This window comes from Tenrec ecaudatus, chromosome 7, assembly GCF_050624435.1.
Source record: "Tenrec ecaudatus isolate mTenEca1 chromosome 7, mTenEca1.hap1, whole genome shotgun sequence".
NCBI classification, from domain to species: Eukaryota; Metazoa; Chordata; class Mammalia; order Afrosoricida; family Tenrecidae; genus Tenrec; species Tenrec ecaudatus.
Window position 1 is genome coordinate 16,725,534 of NC_134536.1, and position 21,605 is coordinate 16,747,138.

Below are 21,605 nucleotides of genomic sequence, written 5' to 3' on the forward strand. Positions count from 1 at the left end.
CTCCGTGGCAGATCTGCTGTGATCAGCCAAGCAGTTGTGGGACAACTGGGATGGAGTGCAACCTCTTACTCAGGTCACAGCCCTTTAATGACGCTTCCTCAGGAGTGTGGTCTACTTCATACCTAAGTAGACATTGTGGAGAACTTCTTTGCACTTCCTGCTAATGTGGATCCTGAGTCTGGCTTATTGACCGACAAGTTCTCTGGACTTGAACCAATGGCCCACCAGGTTGCCTGCAGACCCTGGGAGCCATCAGCGCTTGCCATCTGCTCGCTGACCTTGGATCCATCCTCCTCTCCATCCACTATCTTCTTGCTTCCTGGTTTGCCAGCCCAGGCAGCTACGTGAGTCAGGGAAAGCCTTCCGTTTAACATAAGCCCCATCTGCTTCTACAACTGTGTGCGCCATTTCTTGATATAAATTTTCCTCTGTAAGCATCACTGGGTTTCTTCTCTAGAGAACCCAGCCTAACACAGATGCTAAACCGATTTCAGCAGACTTAATTTGGATTAGGAAGTAGAGCCTGGTAATTTGATTACACACGCAACCAATGAAACCCCCATAGATCACAATAGTTCACCGACAGTCACAGGAATGCCCCAGGACTAGGCAGTGCTTCATTCTATGTTACACGAGTCGGGCGACTCCACCATCACCATCACTGCTAGCAAACTACTGAAAGCTAATCTAAAGCCCCTTTCTCCCCTTGCTTTTTTTCTTTCCAATAGATTTCTTGTTGCTTAGATGAAAGCTGTAAATTACCTGGGCCTCTAGGGCTTTGGAAGGTCGGAGGAGTACTGATGGGAACTTAAGTCAAATACTGGCCAATTGCCACCATGGAACCAGTGCTGTCAGCTGCCTCAACCTCTCCTGGTCAGGGCAGCAGTAACCACTAAGCCCCAGAACATTTATTCCGTATGCGCATTCAGGGAGCGCTAAAAACAAATAAATGGAAAACTGGACATTTCAGACAGAGGTGGTGGTTTGGAGAAAAACCAAGAATCTCTTTATTTACCCTAAGATCCATTTCCTAGTGAATTTCCCCTTCTCTTTTAAGTCACTATATAAAATATTCATTCGTGGCCAATTTAGACGTTATAGACCAAAAAAAAAATATTCCCACCCACCTGGGACAGTTGGAGGCGTTCTGGTGGCACTGCTGGGTATTGGACTGGACAAGGTCAACAGTTCAAACCCACCGGCTGACCTTCAGGAGAAAGCTGAGGTCATCGGCCTCAGCTATTATGTAGGGTCCCCTAAGTTGGAATCAACTTCATGGCAATGGGTTTTTGTTTTACTTTAAACAGTGAGGCAATAGTTCAAAAGAAAGGACCATTGACTCTAATCACTACTAGAACGTTTAACTTTTGCCCTGCATTTTAATTGTGAACAATCTCTTCCTTTTAAGAACTAGACATACACTACAATGAGAAGACATGCTGTAAGGTTCCATGTCTCCTACTATATAAGTCACTTCTCCTACTATAAATGATGTACTCCGATTGTCCTGAGGTGCCACCCAGGCGGTTCCTCCGCACACAAGACGGGACACTGTTCCAGCCAGCGCCATCTTCACATCTGTTGGCTCCACTGTCAGCACATCTTGTTGAGGGTCTTTCAGGGAACTTCTTTTACCAAGCATAATGTCCTTTTCCAAGGACCTGCCCCTTTGAATAACACGTCCATAGTGGGAGACAACTTCTTGCCATCCTCACTCAGTTAAGTACATTTTTTCCCCCCTGATCTGAAAGGCCATCACCTCCGAAGCCCAATGGGAGTGCAATTCTCCTCCCCACATCGGAGGTCACCACGGGTCGGAAGAGGAACTGTTCCCATGAACCATTTCTTAAAATGGCCCCCACTACAAACACACGCTCATTAAAGACCTTCCCAAACACTGACGGCATAACCCAAGAGTTGTAAACTCTCTTTCTGAAAATAAATAAATAAGGAGGGTATCATTGACTGGAAACTAGAGAAAAAAAGTCAAATCCCCCCAATAAATTCTATTTGAGTACAACTTTATTGGTCACATTTCTTGCAAACCTGAGATTTAAAAACAAGCACTCCTGAATCTTTCTGGAATTCATTAGAAAACTGAGCCGTTTTGCTGGCAGAATGGGAGAAAGCAGGTGTAGTTCACAATTATCTTCCCTCGGTGCTCCAAAAGCTGTACAATTTGAAACTTTTTGTTTAAAAAAATAAATTTCTAGGATGAAAGGAATGTTTACAATGGTTGACAACGCGGAACAGCTGACAAGAGGCAGAACACAATAGCTATGGATAGTACCTCCAAACCAAAAGGCCACTCACTGCCACGACGCTGATAAAGTCCTAACTACCCTACCAGACAGGAGAGAGGTAAACAGACTGTAACTGTTTACCTGAGTAGAAAGCCTCCTTTTCTCCCTCGGGGCAGATGGCCAACTGGAACTGCCCCAACACAAAACCCCCAGGCCACCAGGGCAACAGTCTGATGTTCTTTATAGAGAGGATGCGACAATACCATATATGGGTTGACCCCATTCAACCAATTAACCTCAAACTATATAGCACCTCAGGAAATTTTTAAAATCCGAACTGGTCCACGGGTCTTGTCATGTCTTTTGAACTAATTCTAGACATCCTTCCTGACGGGGTGCCAGCCAAGCCTGTACCTTGGTCTCCATCCACAGCAGGACTGGCAGCTCTCTGCTGCCGGAGATTCTTGCTCCACGACACCACACCCCAACCCGCTCTACACCCCTAAAGGTCCCAGGGACTAGGGGATGGTCTACATAACTGCGCCCGGCAGCCAAGACCGTTTATGACAGGGCCACCAGCACAAAGGCAAACTTCCATTGCACGTGTACAAACAAAAGACCAAGTCAAGACCCTCGAGTTAATACTCAGACCCTAGAGGGCAGAGCAGAACTGTTCCTAAGCGTTTCCCAGACGCGCAAGCTTGATAGCAACAGCCTCATCTCTCTCCGATCCCTTGAATCTTGTGCTACTAGCCCAGCCCCCAGCCCCACGAGGCAGCCTGTAGAAGAAGTACGACGACCTTCAAAAGGTTGGCGGGAACTTGACACTGACAGAACGGGATTTCTCCCACACTCTTGAAGCCTCCTGGGCCGTGCCCCGCAAGGCCCAGACCACGTGCTTCAACCTGCCGGGAGGCCTGGATCCGGTTTGTCTTCACCACCATGGCCCACTTACTGGGGCGGGGCCTAGCTGCCCTTCGGAACCCATCCATCTTGGATGCCGGCGTCGTTCTGGTTAAATAGTGTACGCTTCCTCATCAGCTGTGGTCCAGATCCTGCTTGGGCTTTCCAGGTGGAGTGTCCGGGCTGCAGTCTGGCCAGAAACCCAGAGCTGGCTGCTTCCTCCGAACGGATTCCTGGGCATTAGAGGGACTTTAAAAGTGGCTTTATGGATGGACTCCTGTTCCATTGGGATGCAGTGTCCCCAGGAGTGGGGTTCGGGGGCCTTGACGACTCGAGCCTCGGTCACCAGGCCTCGCGCAGCCCTTGAATCTGACGGCCTCCTGCAAGCTCCCCCGCCAGCAGGCTTTCACAAGAAGGAAAAGCCCACCCATCCCTGGTCTCGCGCCCTCGAGGGATGCAGCCGGGCCCGGTGGGCGCACTACTCACAGCACAGGTTACTCCACCAGGGCATGGTGCGGGCCACGAGCCGCCGGGGGCCGCCCTACGGAGGCCCGGGAGGCCCAGCCTGGATCTCCCGGCTGCCTCATCCTAGATGGAGACTGGCGGGCAGGTCGGGCCGGCGCGGAGGAGTGCGCCCCCTGGGGGCCGCCCCGCGCGTCACAGAGGCCGACGCCGGCACGCCCGCCACGCCCCGCCCCCTTACCCAGCGGGCTTCGCGCCTTGGTCTGGGGATGGAGCGACGACGGCACGTCCGCGGAGGGCCCGTGCTGCCTCGTGCTCTCCACCCAGTAGCGGGCTGTGACATCCCGGGGACCCCGGGATGAGGTGACTGTAAGACCTTAGCCTTGGTGAGAGAGACCTGGGACAGGCACCCGGGCCTTACCGCCCCGCAGCCTTGGCGCCCACGAAGGGGCTCACAGGGAGGCATCAGACTCACTGCCAGCGTCCACGATGGCCCGTGGTGACCCGCACAACTCCGAGTGCCCGGACAGGACGGGGGAACGGCCCCTGCGGGCTTCCAAGACGACAACTCTTGGCGGGTAGAGAGCCCCGTCTTCCTCCCGCAAACTGGGGGTGGCCCCCACGCACAGCCCCTTACGCCACCCGGGCGCCTGTTCCGGGGACCACGTGGAATTCAAAGGGGGTTGATTTGACAGGATCGAACGATCGATCGAACTACTGAATCATACGTTTATTAGGTGCCAATAAACGTGTTCAGAAAAACAACTGGTTGATCGACTTTGCCGGGGCCACAAGGGTGGACATGGAGCATTTGGTGAACTTCCGAAAGCTACCAGGGAGCGCACTAAGGAGCAACCACGCCCCCCACACGTGCCTCTTTGAAAGAAGTCAATGCTGGGCCTATTCAAAGGTAAAAATCCCGTTTCCCCCCAAAAGTATGACAACGTTTTGGAAGTCATAAGTGTCCCTTATGACAAGAGTAAGTATGTTGGCCCTCTAGGAGGGGCATTTTCCTGTATGCTTGAGGCTGGCGGGAATTTAACTTCTACTGGGGACGTCAAAAAGTTTGCAGAAAAAAGAATGAAAAGATAATGGTGTTTTTTCCGCTATGAACTTTTAAAAAGGCCCCTCATATTTCAGTGTGTATGTATATCGTGGTTATTGGTATGAAAACCCTTGTGGTGGTATAAGTGCTGGACTGCCAACCACAAAGTGGCCAGTTCAAAACCACCAGTCATCCCACGGGAGCAAGAGGAGGCTGCCTGCTCCCATTATAACGATCTACAAACTTGGGAACGCTGTAGATGGTTGATGTGAGTTGGAATCATCGACTGGATGAGAGTGGGCTTGGTTTCTGGTATATTTCTACTTAAAAAAAGTAAGGATCCATTAATCTTACCCAGAAGCAAAATGTTACTTAAAAGATCATTTGATCACCCCATCAGCCTTGCCACCACCCTGGAAAAAGACTGGATGAGGCAAGAAGTTCGAAATGCGAGCCAGTCATGGGAGAAGGGTTAGCAATCCGCATGGAGTCTGTTTATTAGTTGCAAGGAAGATAGCATAATTACACTCTGGAGAAATGAGGCAATACGTTAACCCAGTGGTTTTCAACCTTCCTAATGTCACACCCCTTTAATACAGCTCCCCATGTTGTGGTGACCCCCCCCAACCATAAAATTATTTTCATTGCTATGTCATCACTGTCATTTTGCTACTGTGATGAATCGGGCGACCCCTGTGAAAGGGTCGTGACCCACTGGTTGAGAACCACTGCTTTAACCTCAGAGGGGCACACAAATCTGTCTTAGGGGAAGTACAGCCAACTGTTCCTTAGAAGGAAAGATGGCAAGCCTTTGTCTCACCTACTTTGGACACCTGTTATCAGGAGAGCCCAGTATCTACAAGAGGACATCATGTTTGGTCAAGTAGAAGATCGGTCAGAAAAGGAAGACCGTCGGTGAGATGGCCGGACACAGTGGCCACAACAATGGGCTCACACATCACAATGGTGTGTACACAGTCTGTGTGCACAGCGTCCCTATGAGTCAGAACCATCTCCATGGTACGCAGCAACGCCCTAGGGTTTGGCTGTTGGGTGATCGCTTAACAAACATGGGTGCCTGCTTCTGGTCCTCGTCACCGCTGTGGAGGCTGCCGGCAGAGGCACTGGCAGCGGTGGAGAGGATATGGGGAGACACAGTGAATTCGGAGGGTCAGGGAACCTGTCCAGCCCCCACACAGTCGTGCTATCCAAAGCAGCAGGCGCAGCCTAGGCCTTGCAGTCCCCACCGTTGCCTGCTGTTAAAAACCCACAGGAGCCTGTGCCTCACCTGCCTATATCCACCTGTGTCTGGGTCTGTGCTCTTTAAAACCATACAAAGTGAAAACGTCTTACCTTTAAAAACAAAACCATATGAGTCCATACATGTGTATCTAGCTGAAATTTGTCCCAAAGCTTGTTAAGCAACATACCTGTATTTAATGGTGGTATGCTGAATTACTTGATAAGGCTTTCTTTACGCCATGGTCTTTAGGAGCCCAAGTAGCACTTGGGTTAGGCACTTGGCTGTTAACTGCAAGATCGTCTGTTTAAATCTACCAGGGGCCCTGAGGGAGAACAATTAAGACTGTCTGATGTAAAACTTTACAGTCTCATGCAGAGCGGGTGTGCCTGCTCTTTTGCTGGTGGGTCTAGGTAAGGAAATGTTGGCGACGTCGCTGATGGAGCATGGATCTGAGTTGTGAGTGATTAGTAACAGGGTTCACTGGAATTGGAACTCTTCACATGGGGATCAGTGTGTACAACTGTGTCTAAAACGAGCCATCTGCGAAGTGGGGAGAAGGGTGTGTTTCACTACCAGCAAGAGAAACCAGGCTGGGAATGGAGCGTGTCCTTGGGACTTGGAGATGTCTGGGTACTGACTCTCCTAGACTCAGACGACAGAAGGCGGTGACATATAAGGAGTTCCAGAGGAGCGCCCACCGGGGGGATGGAGGCTTGCTTGCATTGCAAGTTAATTGAGAAGTTTCTGACCCAGGGAAGCTAGAGCCAAGTGCTTCTCTGGCTGAGGGTTATGAACAAGGCTGGGCCAAAGGCCGGGAGGAGGGGAGAGGGGCCTGCTTACCAAAGGACTAGGTCTTGAATCGTCACCTGTGCACGTCCTTCATAAACCCCACAGTCCTGAGTATTGTCGCTGAGTTCTGTGGGGCCCTTGCAGTGAATTATTGAACCCAGCAGAGCAGTGGCAAGTGCCACAGGGAGATAGTGGGTGTCGGGAATAGTAGGCGTCAGAAGAAGGTTGAAGGGTGGACATGCCTGACCTCTGCCCCAGAAGAATCAACCGTGGGTTGATGAAGTCAGAGGAGATCAGATACTGCCCTGCCCACGCCTTTGACAGCCATTTACCACCAAATGGTTCAGAGAGGTGTGCAGTGTATGGTAAGAAGAGATAAGTTAGGGGTACAAACCCTGTGAAATAGTTAAGTTGGAAAGGTGCGCTGGGGTTTGGTTTGATTTTCCAAGAGTTCTCAAGCAAATGATAAAGCAAATGGGTAGTGTTCACAGTAGGTATATCTGGGTGATGGGAATATGGGGAAGCCCTGACTTGTTAATTTTGCAGCTTTCTGTGCACCTCAAGGTGGGCTTATTGCTTTTCAGTAGTTGGGAAAAATAAGCAACTGCAGATTGCTAATAGAAATCTAGAAAATGGGAGAGAATAAATTTGTTTGTATTTCAGAGACGCTCTGGTGGTGAGCAGCTAGCCACAGGGTCAGCAGTTTGAATTCACCAGCCACTCTGAGGGAGAAAGGCGGCGTTCTACTCCCGTAAAGATTTAAAGCCTCAGAAACCCGCAGGGGCAGTTCTACTGTGCCCGACAGGGACATGATGAGTCAGAATCCATTCCAGGGCAGCGAGTCAAGCTGGATTTCTGTTGTATAAGACATCCTTTTGAGAGGCACAAAAGGATACCTACCTAGAACAATAACAGTAAAACCTACTCTCGTGGCCTTTTTACTTAGTTGTGTTCTCCAGACAGAGCTGCTGTTACTTTCTACTTTTACCAATCCAAAAAATGCAGACCCACTGCCATACAGTGAGTCCAGAGTGACACCACTCCTTTGGGATTCTGAGTCTGAGTCTTTAAGGGAGGGAGCCGCCTCATCTCTCCCATGCCCAGTAAAAGTGATACATAAATTGTAAATGCTTTCAAACAGACACAAATGGAGAAAAATATTCATAATGACAAGTTCCGAAAAAACCATTGTTCACTTTTCTGTTTTATTCTGAATCATGTATTTATTAACGCTTCAAAATCATGACATCGTAGCTGGTTAACTTACTTTTCATTGCTTCTAATTGCTCATGAATCCCATGACGCCGGAAACATTCACACAGGCAGGAAAATCACTGCGCCCAAACCTGAGCGACAACATTTCAGACACAAGAGGGCAGCAGGGAACAGCTTTCAGCTCTGCCAAATGTAAGGCTTCAGCCCTTAACCTTTTTTTTTTTTTTTCGCAGAAATGCACCGTATTTACAGTTTCCAAAGCGCTTTCAAATTTTGTCAAATTCAATGTCACTTATGCCTATTTTAACCTCTCTGACTTCCAACTTAACTATTTCATGGAGAAACCTGGCGTTTGCTCCCTTGCTTTTATCTTGACCCTGTAGCACAGTTTGGCCAAGTGAGGACCAGGGGTGGCGAAGTTCTCTGTGCTCTGGGGGCTGCTCTGCCCTTCCTCGCTTTCTCTGCTGTCCCAGGCGTACCCCGCACACCACCATCAGCCACATTTCCCAGGATCGGGCTGCAAGGCAAGACCAGAGGTGCTCAAACGTGTGCGACCCTTTTCAGAGAAAAAAATTACTCAGCATCCTCCTGGCCATTAAAGACTTTAGTATATGATAGCCCACAATCCAGGATAAAGTATTGATCCTGCTTCTGCAGCCTCCCGGGATTGTCCCAGCAGAACCATTGGGAGAGGTGTTTTGCCAGGCTCCTGGCACCACCAGTCAGCACCCCTCCCCTTACTGTGGTGGACTGTATGTTGCCACGGTGCTATGCCACCAATACCTCCAAGAGCCAGCAGGGTCACGCATGGTGACAGATGTCAGGTGGACTTCCAGATTAAGAAGGTCTGAATGTCTCCTTTTGAAAATTAGCAGGTGAGAACCCTACAAGTCACAATAGACTATGCATTATCCAATACTTTCCTAAGAGGTGAACCCCCTGGATCAGAAGGGGCTCAGAATACACAGCGGCCACAACAATGGGCTCCAGCCGACCAATGAGAATGAAGCAGGGCGGGGAAACATGTTGACAAATTTACTTTAAATGGCTTCAGGTTCCCCTACGCCATTGGTTCTACACCTTCTTCGTGCCGCAACCCTTTCATACAGTTCCTCATGATGTGGTGACCCCCCCAACCATAACATTATTTTCGTTGCTGCTTCATCACTGTCTTTTTGCTACTGTTATGAATCATTATGTAAATATCTAATAGGCAGGATGTATTTTCAATGTTACAAATTGAGCATAATTAAAGCATAGGGATGAATCACAAAAACAATATGTCATTATATATTTTGAAATATTTCTAATGACAAATGAAATTTTGTCTGGAAGCATGGCGTAGCATGGGTAACAGTCTTCATGCTAGGTACTCGTAGGTGGGCGTATCTGCATGTGGGCGGACCCCCCTGAAGACAGGAGTGGTGTCTTGGTTCCTAAGACCATCGGAAATAGGTGTTTTCCAATGGTCTTAGGCGACTCCTGAGAAAGGGTCATTTGACCCCCATAGGGGTTGCGACCCACGGGTTGAAAACCACTGCCCTGCACAGTCATTTTTGTCACGTCAGAATTATTACCTGCCTTGAGTTTTCAAATTGGATAAGACGAGGCAAAAGAACAAATAAACAACTAAAGTAGCAAAGCGTGATCATCCTGTCCGTTGCTGGTTTGGGAACGAACTTTTCCCTTCCTTGCATTCAAAAGGTCCTTCTGCATAAACTGTGCGACTTAAGAGTGGGCCCCTCCATTTCCGTACTGTACCGTCCCGTACCCTGGATGACCCAGCTATCCTGAAGAACGGTGTGAACCCAGCACGGCTCTCAAAGCGCTCAATGCTCCACTACTGCTGGTGAGGACCCAGGTGTTTAGGATGCAGACTCTGGTCATCCAGTTTTACAAAGGCCTCTATGGCAGAATCAGCAGCTGTTCATACTTGCACCCACTGCCTGGCATTCATGGGTCCCGGTCCCCCCAACCCCAAACAAGTCAGTGGCTCTAGAGTGGGTTTCACTTCATGGTGACCCTGGGTGTGTGTCACAGGAGGACCGTGTCCCTTAGGGTCTCCCATGGCTGTGGCCATTGGGTGGATTTGAACAGACAACCTTTTGGTCAGGAGCTGAGGAGCCCTTGGCCATCTGTATCAGTCAAGGACTCCACCCCCCACCCCCCATGTACTTGAAAGTGGGAATTAAAGACTACAGTTACATCTGATAATCCATCTGCACACCCCGTACATGTACATGGTTTGTACAGATGTGTTTCCCCACACAGACCAGCAGCGTAAGCAGCACCAGGCATGCCATGCTTCATAAAAACCCATTCCCCCAGAGACCCCGTTAAGGCCCCCATCTATGAGCACAGACCCTAATCCCATGCTTGCTCCTGCGAGGGGATGCAGGTATGTTTAACACGTTAACTGGAAGAGAAAACGATGACAAAAACTAGACCTTCCACTCACTCTTGTCCTGGCTGGACATGAATGGACGCGCTGCTACAGCAACGTCCCCTCCCCGCCATCGAGTCGACTCTGACACAGAGCCATCCCACAGGACAGGGAGAACTAACTGCGCTTCTGCAGGTTTCTGAGGCTGGGACTCTTGATGTACCTCTTCCTCTCACGGACGGCTGGTGGTTTCAAACTGCTAACCTGCCTGACTCGTAACTGCCATGTCCCCGGAGCTCCAGGAAGGAAGAAATTAAGGCCAGGTTGTCTTGTTTTCACAGCTAAGAGTTTGGCTTTCAATTAGTCAGGTTTCCTGGACAAAAGAAAAGGATGTTTCCATCAACAGTGTAGAGAGTGAAGCAGGACACACTCAGGAGTTCCCATCGGAAGGCGAGAACTCCTATCGGTACATTTTGGTCCCTAAGAGCACACACCACCTTCAATGACGATCATGGGGCGGGAGGGGGGGGGGGGAAATATAGCATGTTTTTCACCGGAATAACCATTTCCTCTGTGTGGCTACAACATTGCTAACGACCGTCACTACAAGCCCCTTCAGGGTTAAAACGTCCTACAGATTACTAATCGTGTCAGAAGAAAGCGAAAACATACAGAAAACTGTTATCTTTATTGATGCAGTGAGCGTCCAAAAGGTGAAATCATTTCATGCACAGAAACCTGTCTCACTTTGATAAAGAATTATAAAAGCTTTTTCACCTGTCGGTGTTACCGCCTCCAACACGACGTATTCCTCCAGATAAATATCCTAGAAACCCCAACTTACGAAACCACTAAAGCTCTCAAACAATAGCTGAGACAAATCTACAACTGCTTTCTGGAACTACCCAGAAGCCCCGTGGCCCCCAGAATCCCACAGGGCCCACAATCTCCCCCCCAGAAAGGTGGAGATTATGGTCACAGAGACTGCTCGCTGGTCTGAACCGCTCTCCCAAAGCCCACATCATGCGGTGACCAGTTGTGTGTCCAAAGCTGAAGGAAGTCACGCCCGTCTTTTGCTAATTTGTCCAAATCCTGAGAGAGCTTAAGAGAGAAAAGCATGCCTGGTGACGTCAGGGCTCAGGAGGCAGCATCTCTGACAGATAGTGCCCACCTCATCAACCATCACGAAGATGCCGTGGCTGCAAGACAGGGCAATGAACGCTTTGCTCCAAGTCCGTACCAACAAGAGAGGCACAAGTGTATCGTATTTCCTTTGACGTTAGAGACTGAGAGGAGAATGCTCTTTAGGAATATGTGGCATTTACGCATTACACAATGTTCGTTTTCTGGAAAGGAACTGGGCAGCCATACTTTAGCAACACCGTCAGGTTTTGTCAGGACAGGAGTGTGATCTCGCAGGACTGACAGCACTGCGTCTCGCCTTTTGTATGATCCGTACTCTCCGATCCCCCAGACGCCTCAGGACTGTGGACAGTTTAGCTCTGTGACATCTGGACTTGGTTAACTCCCCCCCTGAGATCTGCAGCATTGTTCTGGAATTTCTCCAGAAATTCCCTGCATTCTAAATCCACTCTTAGATCCTACACACCCAACTCCCCTTGTTCTAAAACCCATTAACCATGAAGCCTCCAAGTGATTCAAACACAGGAGAGCGGAGGAACCCTGTAAGGCGCAAAGAGCCTGTCTTGCCCCTGGGCCTTGATGACCCCTGAACTGGGGTCTCTGTGGTCAGGGGTTTTTACAGAGCATGACATGCATGGCCCTGCTTCCACTGCTGGTCGAAGAACTGTAGTCTCTTATTTCCACTTTGAAGTACAGATAGGGTGGAGAGATGGAGTCCTGGGCTGACGCAGATGGCCAAGTGCTCCTCCCCTACTGACCAAAAGGTGTCTGTTCAAATCCACCCAGAGGCACCTTTGAAGAAAGGTCTGGTGATCACTTCCCAGAGACCACAGCCACAACTAAGGCGCACCTGGTTGTCCTTTGCCACACACAGGGTCACCATGAATCAAAGTGATGAACAGGAGCCCCGGCGGGGTAGTGGGGTGTGCGTTAGAGACTGCTGCAAACCACAAGGTCAAGCAGTTGGGAACCACCATCGGCTCCCTGAAGAGCGACAGTGTCAGAAGCACACAGGAGCAGCTTTTTGGAGTCCTGCATTGGAATTGACTCTATGGAATAGAGTGCCTGTTTGTTTTCCCCTACAGCTACTGGCTTGCACTTTGTTAGTCTGCAGGTGGGGAGGGACCTGTGAGAGAGCGTAAAAACAACCAACCCGTGGGGTTTTCTGAGGCTGAAAATCTACAGCAGCAGGTGGCTACATTGTTCTGTGGAAGGGCAGGATCTCTTGTAGGTAGCCCCTTGTTACTTGGGGAACCTCAAAAGGCATCTACCTACCCTGCCCCAGCCACACCCCAAACGTGTGCATCTCCAACTTTTCATAACTCAGAAGTGATCAGATTTTGAACTTTGTTCCCCCCATCAAAAAAAAAACGGATCACAATAAAAATCCTATTTCCAAACACAATTAGACCCACAGGTATAAGGAATAGGAGTCTAAAACTTGGCAGGGTACGGGTGTCAGGATGGCAGTGTAGGCACCATTTAATCCACAACAGCACCTTTTTGCACAATGAGAAAGAAAGTGACTCTCCTTGTTCTAGAAGGTTCTCGGCAGTTCTGCTTTTTACTGGCTGTGAAACCTTGGGTGAATCGCCAAAGCCTGAGAAAATCCGTTTTCAGGAGAAAACTTTCTGCAGGATCTTCGGGAGGTGTAAACTTACCCGATGGAATCCGCACGCAGGACTGGCAGATATTAAATGTCGTTATCCATCTTTTAAAAGGAATGTGTCCAGAGAGGCTCTGCTCACCGTTGGTTTTATTAAACAGCGCATTTAATTTCCCTGGCTGTGGCCAGGGTAACTGTTTCCTGTCTGACAAGTCTCTGGACAACTAACCCGGGGCTCCAGAGCCCATTAGAAGCAGCCCTGTGAGGGATTTCCCCCCTTCTTTTAATCTTGTAAAACTATTTGCATAGGGAAAGGGCTTAAGTGGAGAGCAAATGCTTTGAAAATGATTAGGGCAAAGAATGTACAGATGTGCTTTATGAAATGATGTATGTATATGTATGGATTGTGATAAGAGTTGTATGAGCCCCTAATAAAATGTTTAAAAAAAACAACTATTTGCATAGGGAACCAGTACTCGAACCAAACCCCCTGCTGGCAAGTTGATTCAGAGTCATCCTGACCTATAGGACAGGGTGGAACTGCCCCTGTGAGTTTCTGAGGCTCTAACTTTTTTTTTTTTTTGAATGAAAGCAGAGAGCCTCATCTTCCCACCAAGGGAGTGGCTGTGTTGGAACCAGAGACCTTGCAGGCCACGGTGTAACCCCTCTTCTCCGAAAGCCCCTCAGTGCCGACTGAAGAGGGACCCTGCAGGACAAAGTAGACCTGCCCCGGGGGTTTCCAGAACTTTTTAGAGGAGCAAACAGTCTCTTCTTTCTCCTGCCTGCAAAAGGGAGGGAGTTACATAAATAATCCTACACTTGCATGAATGTTGGAGGTTTCTTTCTTCCCCAGTTCATGTGAAAGCTAAAGAGTAATGTCACCTTAAATGTTCGTGACACACTGGGGTTTGTCGCCAAAGGAGCGATGGGCATGGTGGCACTTCCACGTGTGGTGCATGGAATTGCCAGCTGAGGGGGTGGGGGCGTGTCAGCTGAAACAACAGCAGCAGCATTTTGGGGGATGGGCTAATAGTATCTGCTAAACTTGATAATGCATGCAGTAGAGGACACAGGGAAGATGGGCTTCTCCCGTAATAAGCCAGTCTGCACTCCCCAGTAACAGTTGATGTGAGATAAGGAGCCAGCTCTGGCCATCCCACCTAACAAGCCGTAGGCCTCAGGAATGACACCAACCAGCACAATCTCTGGGAGATTCAGGTTCTGCCACATTCACTGGGGGGTGGGATGCCAGGAACCATTCATGCGAACTGACTGCGACTTGTCCCTCCTTTTAGAAAGGAAACTGGCTCTGACACAAATGTCCCGATCTCTCTCTATTACTGGTGAAATTTAAACACACTTGCTTTTCAAGGTTTTAGATACCTATTGATTTGTAAATCTTCCTTATTGGGATAATTTGCAGAGAGGGAGGTAAAAAAGCTTTAAAAGTTTCTCCTGTGAAAGGTTTATACATTGCTAAATTGAATTGGGGAGTGGTAGTAAGACTTTCAGTGTGGGCTTTTTAACTAGGGCAGAAAAAGCATTAAAAAAAAAACTTTAACAAATCCTTCACACCCACATGGCAATAGCCCACGGAAAAGCAACAGATCTCAGAGTGGAGCTGCCAGAAAGCAGGAGAGGACCCTTCCAACTTTCCCATCCTCCCTCATCCCTTGGGATTAGCAGAAGCAAACCCATTAACCCTTCACTGCCCATAGCAAGAGCCACCCTTCCGGCCCACAAGAGACTCCACCTGTGATCATCCAATTAAATCCTGAACCTAAGCTTACTGCAGGCAGGAGGCACCTGAGGAACGATGTCACGAGGACCCCACCCTTCGCTGTGACACCCCACAGGCCACACTTCAGACAATCCAAAGTCGGGCATTTGCGTATTTCACGCATAACAAAATTCGTGATCTGGAAAAAGAGAAGAGAGGGTGCTGTGTTTTCAGGCATTTCATTTTCTATAGTCCATGGAGCCATAGCTCCTACGTAGCAGACATTATCCTGATTGGGGGGAAATGCTCAGAAAGGCCAGGCAGCCACCTCGAGGGAGGCCTTTGGCGGAAACCTCAGAGTAAACACACTAATCTATGGGAAGTGAGAGATTATTTTTAGTTTGTGCTAAACTTTCACATTCATTTACAATTCGGCAGGAAGCTGAAGGGTTCCGTCGTTCTAAATCTGGCAAATTCGACAGCATGCTTTTCAGAAAAACAGGGAGGGGTTGGTGAGAGAAAACCTAGCATTTAAAACCAGGGGTGTTAGGTAGCCACCAGATTAGCAAATAGGGTTTAACTTTCTTGATGTGGGGACAGAAGGTGAGAGAGGAGGATAAAGTATGCAGGATCTGCAGGAGTCCACTGGGTACAGTGACAAGGGCTGTAAGTGCCTTCTGAAGATAAAACATTAGCGATCCGTAAATTATTTATCAGGGGGAGGCCGTACAGGATACTGCTCCTAGTCAAGATTCCTAGATAGTCCCTCTCACTAATCATGTGCCTAAGTGACACGCCGTTCCGACCCCTAATTTTAGTCACCCTTTCTATTAAAACCACCCCTTAAAACCAGAGCGAACATTCAAAAAGTTTCCCAAGTGACTATACGCTCCCACCAGGGGTGCCCATATGGCAAACCGTTGCACTTTCTCAAGGCGCGGACCTTCGCCGGCGACGAGGCTCTCAAAGCCCGCTCCCAAGCTCACAGACCTGCGCGGGAACGAATGCTTCCTGCGGGGCGCACGCTGCACGGACCCCAGTCCCCACCCGCCACCGCCGGGCGCACAGCGAGCAAGCAGTGCCCATCGGTCCCTCCCGGGGTCCCCACCCCAAGGAAGGCGCGACGGGAGCAAGCTGTGCTCTCGGGCCGGTGTCCCCCCGCCGGCCTCACCTGTGATGGTGATGGTCCCCAGCATGTTGGCACGGCGCCGTCCCCCCGCAGGGCCCCGGGGCCGCCGCCGCCTCCCTGCCCTCGTCCCCTGGGTGCGCCTGGGCTGAGCAGCGGGAACCAGGCTCGCAGGAGCGCAAGAGGGGCCTTCCGCGCCGCGGCGACAGTGGGCTGCGGACGCGACTCGCAGCTTAATTATAGGGACACCGCCCCCCCGCCCCCGCGCAGCGCGCCCCGCCCCCAGCGCGCCCCCTCCCCCGCCTGGGCCCGCGGCGAGCGGCACCTCTTCCCGGACTTGGCACGGGAATGCGAGTCACGTGGCTCGTTTACAGAAGAGGGAGCCTCGCCTCCCACCCGCTGGGCTGTCCCCCGGGCTCCGCCGAGGGCCGCGGGAGGGTGGGGAACGGGCTGGAGGCGCCGCAGCCATCGCCGGGGGGCTTTCTCCGTACTGTGACGCCCCCACCCCCACCCGGCCACCCCGCCCGGGGCACCCCGCTTTGAACATTTACAAGGACAGATGGGACAATCGACTCGGCTTTTTCCAACCGTGCCGTCCCCTTCGCTTAGCTGAAAGGCTGGGGGACCGTAAAACACGGTCCCCTTTGCAGCCCCCACTGCGTTTTCTATTGCTCACCACCTGTTTGAGACGTGCGCGCGCGCGAACGCATACACAACACACACACATACACACACACACACACACGCACGCGCGCGCGCCGATCTCGGGGCTGGACACTCAGTAGTGTGCCGTCCCCCACTCTCCGAGAATGGCTGCTCTTGAAATTCCTGCAGTTGGTCGCTGGCCAAATCTGCATGTACTTTAACTGCACGGTGGAGAATTCCGGGGAGGAACACAGCCTGGGCGTTTGTAAAGCGTTTGTCTTCCTTCACAAGGAGCTCTGGTGGCCTGGTGGTTACTGGTTGGGCTGCGAAGGTTTCCAGTTCTAAACCACCAAGCGCTCATGGTAGGAAGATGGGACTTTCTCCTCTCATGACAAGTCACACGGTCTTGGAAACCCACAGGGGCAGTCCTACCCTGTCCTAGAAGGTGGCTATTTGTCGTGGTTGACTCAGGTGGGTGGTGTCTTCCTACAGGATTTCAAACTGAACTGGCGTTAGCACTGCCCTGCCCTCCTCCTCTTTGCTTCGGCTGAGCCTGCGGCTGCAGCCTGTGTGTTAACCCAGCTTAGGGAAGGTCCCCTGTTTTCACGAATCTGCTTTGCCAGGTAGGCGACCGTTCTACAGAGACTAGCTAACCTCTCTGGAGAGCATGCCCAGAGGAAATGAGGCTCAATCTGGGCAACCTTGCTTTTCTAAGGGGCACCCACGGCTAGCCGCTTCTTCCAGGACAGATTTATCCATTCTTCCAGCAGTCCCGGATATACTTCGTACTTTTTTCCCTAGTACTGCAATTCATAGGAATTTTTATACCTTGTCCAGCTTGGGCCAGGCATTCTCAAAATGGCATCTTTGCTTTGTAAAGAGGTCTTTGGTGGCAGATTTCCCTGGTGCAACGTGACGCTTGGCTCTCTCGGCAGCAGCTCCCATAAGGGGGCTGACTGTATTCAAGTAAATTGAAATGGCCGGCCACTTCAGCATTCCCCCTGCTTACCATGCTGCGGTGAATTGGCCACTTGTGACGATTTGTTTTGTCCTGTTGAGGTGTAATGTAGAAGGAAGGCTGCAGTCTTTGACCTTCATCACTAAGTGCTTCACGTCCTTAAGTTCTGAACAAGCAAGGTTGTAGCATGAGCATATTGCAGGCTAACTGAGCCTTCCTCCCATCCCGAAGCGGAGCCCTTCTTCAGAGAGCCCTGCCTCTCAGAGTCATTTTCCATTGCTATGCTGAGATGGTGGAAGGATACAACCTGGATGCACACCTGTCCTGATTGGGAAACACCCCCCTCCCCCGCCCCTGGAGAGCTGATGGGGTAGTTCTAATTTGTGAGTCAACTTGAGGGAACACAACACAGCCACACCCCAGCCTATCGGCGACAACTTATGTTGTGGGGTCCACTCATGTCAACTATAAGAAACCATATGAAAATTCCAGGCAGCCCCAAACGCTTACATCTTTTTTCTTTTCTTTTTTTTGCTTACATCCTTTTTCACAGAAGATTCAGGTGTTCTATGTAAAGACTAACTACAGAACAATATTTAATGAGTTGGCGTGATCTCGGGTTCCTAACACACTTTCTGATGTCCACTTTCCCCTACGGGTGGGTCCACATGCCCCCCCCCCCTCCCAGCTCCTCTATCTCTTCTCCATCTACCCCTTCATTGTCTCCTAATCTGACTTCATCAGCAGGGCTCTTTGCCGAACTAAGCACCAGGAAAGGTTTTATGACTGCCCTGGTGCCCAGCCCATGCAGATCTTGTTCTTTACTGCCTGGGGCAAGGCCCAGGGAGGGGAGGTGGAGGTGGAGCTGGACCAGAGCAGACCCAGGAAAGAGAAGGGCCAGGAGAAAAGTACTGGGGAAAAAAGGGACCAAGATGCCCAGGATGTGGGCTGGCACGGCACGTGGTTTGTGTCTCTGGCCACTAGGCGGCGATGCACCCCACATCGGGTCCATGCTGGCCATCAGACCACCTAGTATCAAGGAGCAGCTAGCTCCTTCCTCTCCCCAGACCTGGTTTCCATCTGCTATTCCACAGAAGCTGCAAGCACCCAGCCTGGCTCAAAGTTAACGCGAAAGCAGGGAGTGCGAACCTTGTTCCCCGACGACGGGGAGCTACAGACGGAGAGAAGTCGCAGCTGCCGGCACTTCCAGCCACTTTCAGCTCCCTGGGAGGAGCCTTCTTCAGGCCACAACCTGATCCAGTGGAGCTGGCACCCATGCGCCCCGAGACAAACCTGCCCCTCCCACTGTCTCCCAGCCCCCACACTGCAGGGGCCTGGACATCACATGGTGGTCTGCGGCCTTCCCAAGCCTGTGTGTCAGCATAGATAGTGTGCCTCCCAAGGGTGCCCAAGGCCAAGAGCCCTGGGGGTTCAGGGTCTCACCTTTGCATAGATTCTCAGCACCCGTTACAGGGGGACATGACAAGGCCATCTCTGAGATGTTCAAGGTATCAGATGCATCTCGCCCTACAAGGCTCCCTCCTGGAATCCCTGAACCTAACAGACAAGCAACTGCTGAAGGCTAGAGACACAGCAAAGACATACACCCCACCCCATCATAAAAAAATAACCTTGAAAAGGCTACTAAGTTACTGCTGTTGAATTTTAGCAATGAATTTTCTTTATGACACTGGTAAAGGCACACGGCAGGGCCATAGATCAGGTCCCACATGACAGCCTCTGAAAGTCCTGAAGGACTAGGGTGTGCGGCACAGCTTGTCCAGGGAGCCTCTGGGGTCTGGACTTCCGAAGACCGGGAAGGACAGGGGCAGAGAAACACAAGGTCAGCAGCGCTCAATGCAGGCAACTGCTGGTGTGATCAGCTCCACCCTCCGTTTGTTTGGTCGCATGTTCCTCAAATCCGAATTCTTCCAGTAAGACCTCGCCCTCCAGAGATAAACGGATATCGAATGTAGAAGAGTTGATTGATTCTGCTTCGTGACTCAGGGCGACTTGCATGTTCACCACAGAACTTCTCCTTAGGCTTTTCAAGGTTGATCACGAGATCTGGTCTCCGAGCCTTTGGGTTAGAGCCGACTGAGCACAAACCAGGAAGGAGCCTGTCACATCACAGGTGCCATTGAGTCAGCTGCGACTCAGTGACCGTGTGCAGAACAGAAAAGGAAACCCTACCCAGTCCTGACCTGGTCTAGTTACGTTCAAACCCATTTTGCAACCACTGGGTCAATGCATCTCAACAAGGGGCTTTCTCCCTCTTGATTCCCTGACTCTCTGCTTTACCAAAGGAGCCCTGGTGGCAATAGCAGGTTACGCGTGGGGCTGCTAACCATAAGGTCTGCAGTTTGAAACCACCAGCCACTCAGCAGGAGAAAGAGGAGGCTTACTGCTCACGGAATGAGTTACAGCCTCAGAAACTCACAGGGGTGGTTCCACCCTGTCCTGACAGGGTGACAACGAGTAGGGGTGACAGTGAGTTGTCTCTACTGTGCCCAGCAGGGGGTCCTTTCCCAGGAACTGCTCTCTCCTGGTAACATGTCCAAAGTAGGTGAGACCAAGTCTCCTGAGCAAGTCTGACTGTACTTCTCCCAAGACAGATCTGTTTGTTCTTTTGGCAGCAGGGGGAGAGAGGCAGGAACAGGGAGGAAGCTCGTGGGGGGCAGGTAGGAACCCTGAGTGCGGTTCTTGGAGCTGCGAGAACCAGGAGACCAGGCACAAAGATGACAGCAAGTACTGAGCTCCAGGATGGATTATGACGGGTTTAGATAGCATCTGCAATGTCCTAATGAATAACCCAATTAAAAAATGGAGAAAGATAAACAAATGGCCAAGGAGCACGTGAAGAGATGCTGCCCGTCACTGGTCATCAGGAAGATGCAAATCGGAACAAGGACGAGAGACCACTCCCCTGGCCCACCGAAGCAGATGCAATGACAAAGACAGATAACACCATGTGCTGGCCAGGACGTGGGGAATGGGAATCCTGGGATAGCACGGTGGGAACGCAACCGGTGCAGCTGCTTTGGAAAGCAGCCTGGCAGCTCGGCAGAACGTGAGACTGGGCTATCATACACCAGACACTCAAGCCCGCCACACACACAGTCGGTTCCAGCTCATAAAACAGGAGAATGGCCCTGTTGGGTTTCTGAGATTTTTAATTGCACCATAACTAAGCTAACTAAATGACTGATTAATTGCCATAGAATCTATTCCAAATCCTAGTGCTCCTAGAGGTAAGGGTAAAACTGCCCTGTAGGTTTCTGAGACTGGAACTCTTTACAGGAGTAGAAAGCCCTGTCTTTCTCCCAAGAAGGGGCTAGTGGTTTCAAATGGCTGGCCACGGGGCTAGCTGCCCAATGTGTAACCACTAGGCCAGCAGGGCTCCGCCAGCTTACCGTAGGACCCAGCCACTCTACTCCCACGCACATGGCCCAGAGAAACAAAGCCAAATCCTCACAGCCACTTCCACACGAGTGTTCATAGCATCGCTTTACAGAACAGGCCGCCTGTGGAAACCACGGGCCCAGCTCAAGAGCCCCACTCTCTGATGAAAGGCTAAACGAAACCTGGGGTGCGAGAAAAAGAAACTCTCCCTGGAGGTGTAGTGGGTCACACCACGGGCTGTTAACCGCAAGGTCAGCAATTCAAGACCACTAGCCGCTCAGATGGAGAAAGTTGAGGTTTTCTGCCCTGGTAACGATTTCCAGTCTCAGAAACCCGCCAGGGCAGCTCTACTCTATCTCAGGATCGCTGAGTCTGAATCCACACAGCGGCGGTTGAGTTTGGTGCTTGTTTTAAGGACTGACAGGAGGTAAAACAGGGGTGAACACTGGAAAATGTAGGCCACGTGAAAGAAACCGGTCACAAAGGGACACGAACGGAGCGATTCTGTCCGTACAAGTGCAGCAGGAAAATTCACGGAGGTCAAAATCGCTGGTGACGGCCCAGGGCCGGAGGGAGGGGGAGAGGGGAATGACTGCTGATGGGCGCATCTCTTTGTGGGGGACTGACAATGTTCGCAGATGATGGGAATCGGTCGCACGGCTTTGTGAATATGCAGGAACCATACACTTCAGTTGTGGGGGTGTGGTTTATAAACAAGAGCC

General features: G+C 50.7%; 1 protein-coding gene across 2 annotated transcripts in view; it reads right to left on the bottom strand.

The window, feature by feature from the left end:
* AKAP12 (A-kinase anchoring protein 12) overlaps positions 1-21,605 on the bottom strand; it is a 104,316-nt gene that overhangs the window by 7,638 nt on the left and 75,073 nt on the right. Inside the window, exon 1 of one of the 2 annotated variants that reach the window (XM_075554378.1) lies at positions 15,924-16,085. The exons of the other annotated variant lie outside the window; for it this stretch is intronic. Coding sequence (XP_075410493.1) covers positions 15,924-15,948 — 25 coding nt within the window. The 5' untranslated portion in view covers positions 15,949-16,085. Of the gene's footprint in view, positions 1-15,923; positions 16,086-21,605 lie in introns of those variants that run through there. 2 annotated transcript variants of the gene reach the window in all.